This window comes from Blennius ocellaris (assembly GCF_963422515.1).
Source record: "Blennius ocellaris genome assembly, chromosome: 19".
Taxonomy (NCBI): domain Eukaryota; kingdom Metazoa; phylum Chordata; class Actinopteri; order Blenniiformes; family Blenniidae; genus Blennius; species Blennius ocellaris.
Window position 1 is genome coordinate 14,875,212 of NC_137668.1, and position 15,490 is coordinate 14,890,701.

The 15,490-nt window shown below is 43.0% G+C and overlaps 2 protein-coding genes across 2 annotated transcripts; both read left to right on the forward strand.

Moving 5' to 3' along the window:
- The first annotated feature begins 241 nt into the window (after positions 1-241).
- On the forward strand, positions 242-980 carry LOC308144135 (cystatin-A5-like). The gene is made up of 3 exons (XM_080515188.1): positions 242-358; positions 453-554; positions 706-980. Exons 1-3 carry the CDS (start codon positions 287-289, stop codon positions 823-825), a joined length of 294 nt encoding a protein of 97 aa, XP_080371314.1. The 5' UTR covers positions 242-286; the 3' UTR covers positions 826-980.
- A 10,346-nt stretch (positions 981-11,326) lies between these two features.
- Positions 11,327-11,985, forward strand: LOC308144220 (protein MIX23-like; the record flags this gene model as incomplete). The annotated part of the gene is made up of 4 exons (XM_080515276.1): positions 11,327-11,462; positions 11,558-11,704; positions 11,801-11,860; positions 11,941-11,985. The coding sequence occupies exons 1-4, from the start codon at positions 11,352-11,354 to the stop codon at positions 11,983-11,985; spliced, it is 363 nt and encodes a 120-aa protein (XP_080371402.1). The 5' UTR covers positions 11,327-11,351.
- Positions 11,986-15,490: the final 3,505 nt, after the last annotated feature.

A 15,490-nucleotide genomic window follows, 5' to 3' on the forward strand; every position in this document is an offset into this window, starting at 1 on the left:
GAGTTGCCTTATTCATATAATGTTTTGTGTGCAATAAACCTGAAGCATTTCAACTTGCCTTGAGTACCTTTGGACAAGAATGGACAGATTGCATTAGAATTTGGGGAGTAACTGTAAATGTGATGAGTAAATAAACTGGCTGAGGTGACGTGCGATGCCGCCCTTCATGTGATACTTGCTCAGATGCTTCCAGCTGTGCAGCATAAATACAGGAGACAACCACATGAAATGAAGCATTTTGCACCCATACAAGCATACCAGTCTTTCTTTAGAGGACTTTTCCAGAATGTCTGATCCAGTTGGAGGATACGGGCAGACGGAGGATGCCACTCCAGAGACTCAGAAGATCTGTGATAAGGTGAGCTTCAGCCAACCTTGATTTCTAACATCCTCCCACATGCATCTCTTTGTTGTATGTGACACTCTGGATTCCTGTTTTATGTGATTCACAGGTCAAGACTGCAGTTGAGAAGAAGACCGGGAAAAATTATAAGGAATTCAGAGCCATTAAATACAGGAGTCAGGTTGTGGAAGGGATGAACTTTCTCATCAAGGTAATTTAAAAAACCTTTATTTGTTGTTATTTATCAATCGAGCAAAATATATCATCAGATGTGCTCGTGGACAGAATAACAGCATCAGAGAGACAATTTGTTGAACAATGAAAGATTGTGTTGAATATTAATTCAGATGCATTACTTGCAGGTTCACGTGGGAGACTACCTTCATATCATAGTATATGTGAACCTTCCAGGAGATGAGTTTTCCCTGAGCGGTGTGCAACAACATCATACCGAGGATGATCCTCTTGAGCCGTTTCCGTGACCATGCGTCCAGTCTCCCCAGGTCAGAACCTTCTTCAGGCTTTTCCATGTGAAGAAGGGGAGGATGTGTTGTCTGGATTTTGGCAACGCCAAGACCATTCTTATTACTTATGATTACCTTATGATTGGTGAATAACAATAAAAAAGTTGTTTTTCCACCTCTTAACTGTTTCTGTGTTCAATTTATTTACATTTTGATTCGATTTGAATGTCCAGCAAAAAAATGAGGAAAAAATACAAAGGTGTTGCTGTGTGTATTCTGTTTGATTTGATGTCTATTCTGAAGGGCATCATAGGGGCCTCATGTGAAAATTACTGCATCCCTGGTTCCGTTCCAGTTGTGGGTCTTACTATGTAGAGTGTTTATTCTCCTTAAGCCTGTAAACAAAGTCAAGCTCATGGAAGCTGCTACGAGTTTGCTAGTGGACAGAAATATAGAACAATACTTTTATATTCACAAAATTCAAACAATATTAATGTTCCATCTTACCTGTGAACAGTAATCCCCGAGCCCTGCTTTCCACAGTCTGCCGATTTGTCCAGAAATACTCCACACGGTGCTCTGGTGTCTTGGATTCTCTGCCGCTGCAGTTTGACAGTTGTTTTGCCAAAAACAGCATACAATTAAGTGGAATTGCATGGTGACACCTGCTGTTCAGCTTTTGTAAATAGCAAAAGCCAGCCAAGCTTGTGTTCAAACAACTGTCTAATTGACTTCACAAAACCAACATAATTGTGAAACACAAAAAAAACCCAACATTTTCACAATGACCGATTGGCAATGTTATTTTAATTTTGAATATTATGGGGATCAATGATAACATGAATGCACTGTAAGCTACATTCTGCATCTTAATCAGTAACTTTTATTTGTGATTGTGAATATAATCACATCACAAAAACTGTACTGGGAAATGTGTATTTAGACTGTTTAATCCTACAAAACTCTGCCGCACGAGTGCTGACGAGGACCAGAGGGCGGGCCCACATCACGCCTATTTTAAAATTGCTGCATTGGCTCCCCGTTCGCTTCAGGATCGATTTTAAGGTTCTTTTACTAGTTTTTAAGTGTCTTAATGGTTTTGCACCCTCTTATTTATCCGAACTACTTTTATCATATCAACCCTCGCGGGCCCTGAGGTCCTCCGGCACCGGCCTTTTAATTGTCCCTCAAACGAGGACCAAGACTCACGGGGAGGCTGCGTTCAGCTCCTATGGCCCCCGTTTGTGGAACAGCCTGCCGGGGAACCTCAGGGCTGCAGAGTCCATTGAGGTTTTTAAAAAAGGGTTAAAAACTCACCTTTTTAATCAGGCTTTTAACTGATTTTATACATGTATGTGTGTATATAGTTATGTATTTGATCAATGTATTTATCTACTTCTATTTATTTATTTCAGATAATTATCTAATTTTCTTTTTTATCTCCAGTGGTTCCTCTAGGGGGCGCTACACTGGTGGTGGCCGGTTTTTGCCACTGGTGGAGCCGTCCCATGGGTTTCCCTGCCCGGGCACCTGGCAGGTCCCCCGCGTATGCGGTGGGATTGGCTTGTCTGCCCGGTTGGGGGGGGATCTGTGGGGCGGCGCCCCCTGTGGTCGGAAGTTGTGCCGCCCCCAGTGTGGACGGCCCAAATATGTCCCTTTCCTCACCTTAGTCCTCAGTGTCCTGCCATGTCTCCATATCACTCGGCATGTCTTCACCTATGATGTGTGTCTGCATGTGTGCGTGTGTGTTCACCTGCTTTTTATTCATCTATTTTATCTTTGCACTGTTTTTAATTTTTGTGGAAGCACTTTGTGTTGCTTAATGTATAAAAAGTGCTATAGAAATAAAGATTATTATTATTATTATTATTATAATGTAAGGAAAATGAATTTAAATGGAATTTGACAGTAGCCGACATGAATCCAAAACAATACAGAATCAATTAGACTGTTAAGATCCGTCTTTTGATTAACGTGGTTCAACAGAATGTGGGTCAAAGTGCAACATAACGATGATGAGGAACTTCATGGGAAAAAATGGGAAATGAACACGATCACTGTTTCTTTCAGCGAACCGTCTCATTTCCACAAACAGCAGAACAAACTCCTGTAACATTTACTAAGAAGAAAATCCTTCACTTCATGCAACGCTTATATTGGGCATTGATAGTATGGATGCCACAAAAACAGATGAATGACGTGATGAACAATGCACGACCGGGCCAAGATGGCGGCTGTATTTCCTGCGGCCGCCATCGTAGCCTGGTCGTCAAGTCCGTAAACACAAACTGCAGCAGCAGAGAATCTTAGGTTACGTCCGAAATGTCCCTCCTATCTCTTTATCTATCGACTTTACCTAAACCCCGTGGATGACATCACGGGGTTAGTGAAAGGTTTTCATTGTGGCTGATTAGATAGTGGAGGAGCTGTCACTCCAAGCTCCCGGTCTGCCATATTGTCTCAATTAGAATGCGTTAGTAGCTAATACAAATTAAAAGTTAAAGTATCTAAAGGATTGAAATGTAACATTTGTCATTTTTGTTTACTCTCTTAAAATGACAGAATCATATCAAATCAATCTTTAATCAAATCAATCTTTATTCATATAGCATTTTTTTATACATTGAAGTGACACAAAGTGCTTTAACAAGAATTAAAAACAGTGCAAAGATAAAATAGATAAATAAAAAGCAGATGAACACACATGCACACATTTCTGTTTGGCATTCAATTATGTCCTATGGTTTGTGTCCTATGGTTCTGCCGCTGGGCAGCGGTAGAACGCCCGGGACCCCGCTACCCCTCAATTTTAAACCGCACCTGAGACATACACATTGCACCCACCTCTTCAAAACACAAATACACATCTCTACATGCATCCAACACCCCTCAGGGTGGAGGGGGGGTGGGGGCTCCCCCCAGCACCTCCCGCTGTGGTCCCACCGTGTTCCGGGGTGAGTGCGGCTGGAGTACGGGGGGCACGCTCGCTCGAGCGTGGCGCCTCCGGGGGGGCTGGGTAGTGGTTCTCCCTCCCTATTCACAGTTGGATTGGTGGAGAATGGGGCTCCTGGGGGTTGGAGGGTGGCTGTCCTCCGGCCGGGCCTGGCTGGGCCTTCGCTCCTCCTGGTCTGGGGGGGGGGGCAGGTCTGGGGCTCTGCGGCTGGGGCCTTCTCTGTCCCACCGGGGTTGGGGGGGTGGTGGGGGGGATGGCCACCGGGGGTGCAGCGGGCTCCGCTGTCGGGGCCGGGGGGGCTCCCTGCCCGCGTGGCCTGGGAGCGCTGCACTGGCCGGTCCCGGCTTGGCGGCTCGGGTCGGGGCCTGGGGCCTTGCAGCCCTTTATCCTTCTCTTGTGGGCCCCTCTGGCCTGGGGGGGGTCCTCTCTGCGCGCTCCGTCTGGTGCCTTCTGGGTTGGGGCGTGGCTCTCCGGGGTGGTTTGTTGGGGCCTCACTGGGTCTGGTGGGTTGCTGGATGCCGGAGTGGCGGTGTCTGGCCCTGGTGACCTCGGCCCCCGGGGTGGTGCCGCGGGCCCCCCCACAACAGTTCCATTCACATCCAGAGGAAAAACTACACGCACGCACGCACACACACACACACACACAGACACACACACACACACGCACACACACTTCCATTCCTCATTGACGAGATTGTTCTGTTAATTATCAAAATCAAGTTGTTGTTTGCTTTTGTTGTTGTTGTTGTTGTTGGTGGTGTTTTTTTTTCTCTTCCTGTTTTTGTTTGTTTTTGTTTTGTTTTTTGTTTCGTTCTGTTTTTCTCTTTTTTTCTTTTCTTTGTTTTGTGTCCTTTTGTTTTTGCTTTTGTTATAATTGTTGTGATTATTTTGGTTTTTGCTCTGTTGTTGCTCAGGCTGATTTAATCTCATGGCAGTTGGAAAATATTTAGATCACTGTGATTGTTAAGTCCTGGCGTTGTTTGTGCACGCCTCTCACACTCCTGGAGGTTTTCTGCTGGGATTCACTCCCAAATGATGAGGCTTTTAATTTCTTTTCCTCATTTATTTGTGCAGGTGAAAAACCTTAAACAAGCAAACACCAGTGTAACTATACAAAATACAATAAACACTTCAATCAACAATATTTCAGAAATATGGCATAACAACTATAGTAAATTCAACAAGTACCCAATATATTAAATACATTTACTTTAAAATAAACTATTTCAGTCAAGTTATCACCAATTTCTCAATTAATCATTTAACCCAAATAATCATGATATTTAATTCATTAAGCAGTATAAAATATAATTATGAGATTTGAAGTAATATAAATATACAAGACATTCTTTAAAGTGCATTTCAGCGGCTCAAGTGCAATTCATCACAATAATTCATTTTCTTTAACAATAGATTACACATATTGTATATACACATTGATGTAGCAGCTCTTTACAACCCAAACAACAACAACACCGCGGTGAGATAAATAACATTTAGGCTGGATCAGCCACTGTCCACACCTAAAGTGAAACGAGCGCGTTGGAAAAAGTTCATATTTCTGAGCGCACACGAACGCAACATGCAGCGTCGGCACCAAATGTCCGTGTGGAAAGCCAGGGTATCGGCTTCTTACCGGCAGTCGTCTCCAGTCTTATTTGGTGAGTGATCCTCCGTGCAGCTCACCAGTTTGATCGATCCCTTGATCGCGGCAGTCAACTTTGTTTTTCCGCTCCGCTCTTCACGCTCCCAACAGCTGATCACTTTCCCCCGGAAGCTGCTTCCACCCTAAATTAACACCTGGTGCGCACGGTGGGCTCATCACGGGGCCAGATGTGGGCTGGCTTAACGTCACTCGACGCAACACCTCCCACTCAACCTTCCTGTATTCATACAGGCAGGTTGCAGAACTTCGAGGCGAACTTTATTATTGAAAGGAGTCACTGCTCCTCTATAGGCAGAAGGATGATGAGCCGCCTGACATCTTTTCGCAGCACAACAGAATAGAACTCCCCCTTTGGTCATGGGATGTTGACCTTTGTTGCTGCACTGGAACACATTGGCCATTACTTGCTGACAGACCCGAGCCCTTGCCTTTCTGCGGTGGACACACTGGTTGACCACTCATTGAGCCAATCTTCTCCCTTGCACAACCCAGGCTTTCTGCCGCATCCTGACCAGAGTTCCATCAACCCCTTCATGCCCTTTCTGATGACTGTGGCGAGCCAGTAGAGTCCCAAGCCGGGCATCGAAAGGAATTAGTGGGACAATGGAGCAGTCTTCTTTGAAGTGCTGGATCCTGCCTCCACACATCATCAATCCACTGGCTGCATCTTGGTATACAACCAGCCTATTTGTTGTGGTGCTGGGGAAAGCTAGCTCTTCTTGTGCTGCCAGGCAGAGGTCTCGGAAGGCATCTTCTCTCTCGTTTGCAGTAACAACGCCAACTGACGGAGCTGCCTCCCACTTTGACCTCCCTTCGGCTTTGACACGGAGAAGCTTCTTTGCTGCCCTCCAGACCATTGCGCCGCAAGAATTTTCACTGCCGTCAGAGAAGGTGATGCCACAGGGCTTGCCGCTCAGGTCAGGTGGTGTCAGGGATCTGGTGAATCGCAACTGGCTGAGCTCAGCGTAATCTTCAAGCAGACTCATGGCATCTTCTCGCAGGCCCTCAGATAGAGGTTTGTCCCACGTATCCTGGGATGGGCCATCCTTGCTCTTCACTTCTTGAAAGGATCTCCTCACCAGGATGGCTCCCATCTGTTTAACTGGAATCACAAGACCAAGGGGATCATACAGTCCGGAGACTTGACTTAGAAGCTGTCTTCGGGTGAGCGGATTTGGTGTCTGTGCCCTTACTTCATCTTTTGAAAGGTTTTCTCCCAACCTCATCTTCTTTTTCTTTTTAGAAAAGTTCACAGCTACCATCAAGTGAAGCTTGTTGTCTTCAGGGTGATAACCAAGACCCAGGGCTTTATTGTCCTCCTCAGAGAGTTGGTTCGGAAGGACCATCATCGAGGGCTCATTCTTCTCCTCCTTTCCGCTTGTTGACCTCCCACTTTGGCCCGAGTACATCCATGGCTTTAGGTGAAAACCTCCGGCCTTTAGCATTTGCTCAATATTGGATATTTTCTGCTCAAGTTGGCTCTGGTCGTTGTGAGAGGCAAGAATATCATCCACATATGCATCCTGCTCCAGTACTCTGCGCTCTTCAGAAAGGGTCATTTCCTTCCCCCCAGGTTGACAGTTTCCGCATTGACATCCACCACACCTGGGTTCACAGGCTGTCCGCAGTGAGCGTGCGAAATGCGTCCTGGAGTCATGAGCTGTGACGGTTATTTCTTCAAGAAGATCTGGATGGCAGCCGCCCACTGTTTTTCCAAGGGGACCGTCCCACAGGACGAGATCTCCAACGGATCGCACTTTTTGAGGGACAAGTTGGCCTTCCTTGTGACTAATGAGGAGCTTTATTTGTGTGGGGCGGACCAGTTCATGGAGGGGAACATCAGGAAATATCTTTTGCAGTTTCTTGGGTGACACGCAGTGATTCACCTCAGCAATGCTGTCAAGCCCATAACAAACCAGCTGGTGGGATCTCAAGGTTCCCTTTGGGGTTGTGACTCGGATCTTGAGTAGGTAGCGCTTTGTCTCCACTGCGGCTTGCATCCCTCCGACACCATGAACTACAAGAGTCACATCTTCGCTCCTTAGGTTTAACTCACGTGCAGCCTCATGAGTAATGTAATTAGTGTCAGATGCCAAATCTATCAAGGTCCCGATCTTTTGTCCGGCATTTGCGATTACCTCCAGGATCATCATAATAACTGGGAATTCATGGAGGCCATTTTCTGCCAGCAGACTGTGCTCAGGTGCAGCTGAGCTGAATGTCTTCGACACAGAGTTGGAAAAGGCGTTCCGACACTGCAGAGCTAACTCGGGTGGCAACCTGGTCAGGAATTCTTCTTGGGCCTCCGTGTACCTTTTCCCTCCACCTTTTGCTGGATTAGGCTTTGATCCCCACTTCTGCTCACCTCCTTTGCGCTCAGACTTGAAACAGAGGTAGAAGTGATGACCTGGGATTTGAGCGTCCTTGCAGCCCTCATTTGTGCACAAGAAGTTGGTCTTGCACTCTTCATCATCAGTGTGGACTTCCAAACACCTCCCACATGCACCAAGTCTTCTTACTGCTTCTTTCTTTTCTGCCACTTTGAGTGTTTTGAATTTTTTGCAGAAGTACAACTTTTTCCTGTGACCACTCTCTCCACAAACAACGCAAGCTTGGGGGGTTGATGATTTGGTGGTCTTTGTGCGGGCATGCTTTTGCGGGATCTTTGGTTCTCGCCTGCCAGGATCATCATCCTGTAACTGCTCCAGCTGTTCATAAATCTTCTCCTGACTTTTCAGAAACTTTAGGAGCTTGTCAAACCTGTCAACTGGTGATGCTGTCTCCTCCTCTTCAGAGGCATAAACCAGCCATTCTTTCTTTAGGCCTTCTGGCAGCTTGCACTCCAGTGCTTTTGTGATGAGTGGGTTCTTCAGGGCACCTGTATTCCCCAACTCGCTCAGGTCCTGCAAAGCCTTCTCCACTACCTGTATCAGGTCAATGATCCTCCTCGACTGGTAACTTTTCACTGGTGGTAGCATCTGTAGTTCTTCAACTATTTCCAAGGCAATGGCAGCTTTGTTTCCAAACCGGTTCCCGAGGACACGGAAGATCTCATCTGCTGTTCCATATGTTGACAGGCGAAGGTCCCTCGTCACCTTTTCTTCAAGACTGTCCAACAGCTGGAACTTCCTCACTTCCTTAGAGCCGGTACGTTCTCCTTGTATTTGGAGTGCTTCCCAATCCTTTTTCCAGGAGTAGTAGTTCCGTTTATTCCCATCAAATTTTGGGAGCGCCGTCGGTCTCAATTTGATGCCAGGTGCCTGGAAGTGGGGAGCTGCTTCAGCTAGCTCTTCTTGTTCCATCTTTGCCTGCATTAGAACAGCCTTCTCCGACACCAATGCAGGTAGGTGAGCTTCCAATTCTCTTAACCGCTGCTGCGTGTCCATCCGGTCTGCATCTGGGGTCCAGCGGTTCCATTTGCGGAGGGATTCTTTTGCTGCCTTAACAAGCCCTTCAAAGTTCTTGAGCATAAGGTCGTACACCTCCAACTTCAAACTCGGTTGTGTTGCTGAGAGGCGCTTGTTTTCCCTTTCAGCTGCCTCTAATGCCAGGAAAAGCTCGGAGCAGCCAAAATTGTTCCACAGGACTTTCTGTATGATTGACTCGACTTCCTCGCGTCTCGCCTCACACTCATTGACTGTCCTTTCAATGTCCGCACATATTTCCATTTCTTCTTTGGAGGCGGTTACATCTTCGGACTCCATTTCAGCATAAGTTGCTTCCAACTCATCATTTGCTTCCATTACCTTTTCAGCTTCTTGTGTAACTCTGCTGAAGGCTTCTATAAGGTCTTCCGCTGACATTTTCTGACATGACTTCACGATTGAGTTTGCCAATCGAGAAAATCTTTGTTTGGCAGTTGTCCGCTCCCTTTTCACCTGCTGCAGAGACTTTAACTCAGCCATTTTGGAAGTGTAGGTAGTTTTTTATTTTATTTATTTCTTTATGTTGGGTTGGAGCATTGGTAGGATGGTGTTTTGATGAGCTGTGATCTTGGAGTTTAGCGGAAGTTTCTGTACTTTGTCTTGGGAGTAGCTTTTCAACCAGCTTGATGCGGTTTTTCACTGTTAAGTCCTGGCGTTGTTTGTGCACGCCTCTCACACTCCTGGAGGTTTTCTGCTGGGATTCACTCCCAAATGATGAGGCTTTTAATTTCTTTTCCTCATTTATTTGTGCAGGTGAAAAACCTTAAACAAGCAAACACCAGTGTAACTATACAAAATACAATAAACACTTCAATCAACAATATTTCAGAAATATGGCATAACAACTATAGTAAATTCAACAAGTACCCAATATATTAAATACATTTACTTTAAAATAAACTATTTCAGTCAAGTTATCACCAATTTCTCAATTAATCATTTAACCCAAATAATCATGATATTTAATTCATTAAGCAGTATAAAATATAATTATGAGATTTGAAGTAATATAAATATACAAGACATTCTTTAAAGTGCATTTCAGCGGCTCAAGTGCAATTCATCACAATAATTCATTTTCTTTAACAATAGATTACACATATTGTATATACACATTGATGTAGCAGCTCTTTACAACCCAAACAACAACAACACCGCGGTGAGATAAATAACATTTAGGCTGGATCAGCCACTGTCCACACCTAAAGTGAAACGAGCGCGTGGGAAAAAGTTCATATTTCTGAGCGCACACGAACGCAACATGCAGCGTCGGCACCAAATGTCCGTGTGGAAAGCCAGGGTATCGGCTTCTTACCGGCAGTCGTCTCCAGTCTTATTTGGTGAGTGATCCTCCGTGCAGCTCACCAGTTTGATCGATCCCTGGATCGCGGCAGTCAACTTTGTTTTTCCGCTCCGCTCTTCACGCTCCCAACAGCTGATCACTTTCCCCCGGAAGCTGCTTCCACCCTAAATTAACACCTGGTGCGCACGGTGGGCTCATCACGGGGCCAGATGTGGGCTGGCTTAACGTCACTCGACGCAACAGTGATTATTGTATTATTAAAAAGAAAAAAAAATGTATGTCGCACTAACAAGGGTATTGTTTGTATCTCCCCACCAAGTCTTTCTCTGTCTTTCCTCTCCTCTCCTCTATCATTTCACCCCAACCGGTCAGCAGAATGCCACCACCTCTGAGTCTGGTTTCTGCAAAGGTTTCTCCCTGTTGGGGGGAGTTTTTCCTTTCCACAGTCGCAAACACACCTGCTTGCTCATGTGGATATGTTGGGCTTTTCTATTTTCTCTATAAAAGCAAATTGGAATGACTGTAATGTATTTAAAAATGTCTTTCTTTCTTTTCTTTTTTTTAATAAAAAACAAACAAACAAAAAACTAAACAATTATGTCCTATGGTTTGATGTTTTGCTGAGCATGTGTTCTTACTTCCATTAAACTAAGTTTGAAGAAAAAAAAATGCGAGGAATGCAGGAAAAATTGAGAAAATGATTTAAATCCACTCAATTCCTGCTCAGAGGGCAATATTCCAATTGAAACTTACAGAAATGGTTCATCCAAAGCAGAATATCTTTTCTGATGTATAGTCAAATGAGCGTTGCATGTATCAGAAATCTGTTTTTGCTTTTTACAAGTTACACTTTCCCACAACTAATTATTCAACTTCAGCAGTGAAACAATTCTTCAATACCTGTGCTGTCATCACAAAAACACGTTATTGTTCTCCTAAAAATTTAAGCATCACAGACTGTCTGATTGAATAATTTAACTATAAAACATGGAAATGTTTTGTTCTTTAACAAAGTCGGATTGAAAGCGTAATATTGTCAACGATCACACTCCAGCAATTCTTGCTGATTAATCTAACTAAATGTTCTTAGTGAAAGCTGTGCTGGTATTGTCACCATTGGGATCAAATAAGAGGCTTATTTGCTTGTGTGTCTGAGAAAATCTTCCACTTTGTGTTTCTTAGGAGGTGCTGACGGTGATGCGCACCATAGATGACCGCATCGTCCATTCCCTGAACACCACCGTGCCCACAGTGTCCTTCTCGGGCAAAGTAGATGCAACGCAAACCTGCAAGCAGCTTTATGAATCTGTAAGAACTGAATGCATCCCACTGACAAATCTTCAAAACCGCCACTGTGAGTTCTTGAGATTTTTTTTTCTTGAGCTGTGTTTTCTCTTGTGCAGATGATGGAGGCCCACCTGAGCCGAGACAAAGCCATAAAGGCCTGCATAGCCCAGACGTCTGAAGTGGTGGGACAGCTGCGTGAGCAAAGAGCTAAAGACAGTGAAAACTTGGCACTAATCAAACAGCTGAGAAAGGAGCAGACCAATGTGAGGCCAATTTCTCATGCTATCTCGTGAACCTCAGCACTGCTGTTGAGCTCCCCCTGTGTGTGAATTCAAAGCATTGTTTGTCTTTGACTCCAGTTGAAGCTGATGCAGTCGGAGCTGAATGTTGAAGAAGTCGTCAATGATAGAAGTGTGAAGGTACGTTGGTGCCGGTTCACGAGTGACGCCATTTAATCACACCTTTGAGAAGCCCACAGATAAAACGTTTTGTTTCTCAGGTTTTCAACGAAGGAATCCACTACACACCTCCAAAGGTGAAGTGAAACTGTCTGATAAAAGGAGTCGTTTTACTCGCTGAGGTTCAAATCCAGACTGGAGTCAAACTGTGAACCTGCTGCGGAGTCCTGGCGGCATTCGGTTCATCGTACTGACCAATCGGACCTCCTCTCCAACACACCCGTATTCCACTATGATTATTGTATGGCATTACCACCGCTGTAAAACTGTCATCTCTGTGCTTCTTCAATGAAAATTATTGTGCAAAAAGAGTTTTTTAAAGACGGTGAAATACTCTGAAATGTGTGCGTTTGTTTTGTTTTAATCTGTGGCAAATTTTCTGACTCACAAGAAGCTGTTTATTTCCTTGAAGGATTCCTGGTGTTGAATATTGATGTTTGTAGGTCCTTTCATTGGATTATCATCACATCAATAGAATTTCTACTGAGTTGTCATCTGAAGCTATCATGACACCAAACATGTTTTCTGTAGTGCCTTGATATAATCCTAAATGCAAAAGAAATGACCATCAACCTGAAATTAGTTTTGTAAAAAGTGGCCATACAGGTAAAATTACTACAGTAACAACATTGTGGCCCTGTTGTACTTTGGATAATGGACTCTGGAAGAGAAAAAATGACTCGTGTATCAACAACTCATAACAGTTTAGATGGTACTTCTGTTGATTTGTTAGTATGCTGAGCTGCAGCACGGGGCTACGACCTGAATAGATAATCTCAAGGCAAACACAGTCAAATCAGTCACCAAATCAAGCACGTTTTAATACTTGTGTGAAGTGACTGAATATTCAGGGAAAACAAATGCAGGCTCAAGGAGAAAAAACAATCTCCACATGGTAAGACCCACAATAGGAACGGAACCAGGGATGCAGTAATTTTGACATGAGGCCCCTATGATTCCCTTCAGAATAGATATCAAATCATACAGAATAAACACAGCAACGCTTCTGTTTATCTGTCCTCAGTGTAGCCCTGCTGGAGTAACGATATCGATATGCCCATGTCCCGTGTTTCTCTGGAATTTCTTGAGTGACGATATCAATATGCCCATGTCCCGTGTTTCTCTGAAACTGCTTGAGTGACGATATCAATATGCCCATGTCCCGTGTTTCTCTGGAACTTCTTGAATGACGATATCAATATGCCAAACAGAAATAAAAGAAGACATTGAGAAATTATAAGATAAAAGGCAATTAAAACAGTTGAGCAGACCTCTTGTGTGAGAAACAGATAAACTCAAAGCTGCTTTACTTTGTTTGGTTCTGGTTCTGGAACACACAGTAGTCCTGTCTCAGACCACCGGAGAGGTCTGGATGATTCATGGTCCAAGACCACGCAACACTTTGTAGAGCAGAAGGAAGATTTTAAAATCCATCCTTTCACTCACAGGAAGCCATTGTGGTGTTTAGAGGACCGGTGTGATCTGGTCCAGTTTATTGGTGTTTGTAAGAACTCTGACAGAAACATTCTGGATCAGCTGAAGCAGGTTGATGCTGAAGTAAAACTGTATTTAGATAATGTTGAAATTGAAAGGGTTTAGGAGTATAATATATGATAATAGGGCATAATAGATGACAAACTTTGTTGGAAGCCTCACATAGAACACGAAAAATGAAAATTGTCCAAGTCTATTTCTCTTCTTTACAAAACTAGAGACTTACTGAATAATAAATGTCTACATTTATGGTACTGTTCACTTGTGCTGCCTTATATGACATATTGTGTGGACATGTGTGGAAAAACATGTAAGACTAACTTGGTTCCAACAATCAAATTGCAGAAAAGAGTGATTAGGATCATAACTAGAGCAGGATAAGGGGATTCTGCCAATTAACTTTTCATACAATCATCCACATAAAAATTTCTGGATATTATATATTTTAAAATATAAGAAATTGTGTTCCGTGTAATGAATATTAGCATTCCAGATGGTATTCAAAAATGGCTTTTTCAAAGAAAGACAATTTATAATTTAAGGGGGTGTTAATGTTTGAAACCTGTAAAGTAAGAACAAATGTTAAATATAGATAGTCGTGTTTATTAAGTCTTCGCCACAAATAATAAAAAAGGCAAAATAGCACACAAACGTTACTCTGTACTGGTTTATGTTGTTTATGAACTCATGGAACAGCCTTGCGTAAATATTCTCATATTGCTGTCAGATAAAAAAGAAAAATCCTCCAGTGCAGAATACTTGTTTGCATATTTGATGAGTTATAATATGTTTAATTAGAAGAGGAGAACTAATAAAACTGTGGAATACTGGCATAGGTATACCAAGTTTTGTTGATATTGTTTGGTAGCGTCATGTGAAATTTGATAGTTATATCCTGAAGGATGGAGAGATCAGGTAAATCCCCACTGAGGTCGTTTTAGAGTGTGCTCCTGTGTGAAGTGTAATACATACGTGGTGTACACATACTTTTTCAGTCTAACATTCATGAAGAATACTGAAATAAATCTATAACATTCAGCTTTAAATCTATAATATTCAGCTTTTATCTTACACCTTCTGTAGTTGCTCCTCACTTGGGTTTAGCAGACAGCACAGCCATCTTATCCACAGGGCCTGGATGATTGTTAAACTTGCGTTAACTTGTGCTAAACACAACATAGTTTAGGGAATATCACCAACCAAGTGTCTGGGGCTTCATCTATAAATCAATGTGAATATTGTGCAGACTGGAAGAGCAAAGCCACATGGTGGTTGCATAAAGCTGCTCCAGCCACCGTGATGCACCAACTCCACAGGACTGTGATCTTTCAGTACCAACTGGTAATAAAATGTCATAGTTTCTATTTATTAATCTCAAGCTTGTTTCATTCTTGACTTGTTCTTTGAAAACATAATCTGGGTTTTTAAATAACTTTTTTTTTTTTTTATCACCAATAGCCACTGTGTAGATGTCATGTATGTTGGAGTATTTTTTCTAACATGCCTAGTGCACTGGATAAATATCCATAATCGAATTAATTCAGTTCACAATAGTCTCATACCTACAACACCAGCTTGTGCCAAAAATAAATTAATATTAACAATGAGAGGCACCAGATGCAAAAAGAACTGATCACTGATCTTTTTTTTCCTTCTCTGAACGGAAAATCCAATGACCAAAACATACACAGACCAGAATAGATGAACCATTCAATGCCAATAACACAAAACATTAATGCTGCAATAAAAAATAACATCTGTTTCAATAATTAGCAAAGTTTATTCTTCCCACATGCCAGTACTTTCTTTAGATTACCTTAGCTATTTCAGAAGAAAACATAAAGATTCTAAATATGATCACTTTATCTTTTCTTTCATAGAGATTTGAAGCAGCATGCCTAATTTTCCACTTTCTCACAGCTTTGCCATGCTGATCAAGTAATTACTTTAAGTCATTGTTCTGTTTATTTTTGAACCTTTATTCCTTCATATTTTGTTTCGTTGTCACTTATTTAAGTTATTTTGAGTTGCCTTATTCATATAATGTTTTGTGTGCAATAAACCTGAAGCATTTCAACTTGCCTTGAGTACCTTTGG

Coding starts and splice junctions, on each gene's coding strand:
- LOC308144135 (XM_080515188.1), top strand. CDS start 287: ATGTCTGATCCAGTTGGAGGATACGGGCAGACGGAGGATGCCACTCCA. Junction 359..452: donor CTCAGAAGATCTGTGATAAG/GTGAGCTTCAGC, acceptor TGTGATTCACAG/GTCAAGACTGCAGTTGAGAA. Junction 555..705: donor GGATGAACTTTCTCATCAAG/GTAATTTAAAAA, acceptor CATTACTTGCAG/GTTCACGTGGGAGACTACCT.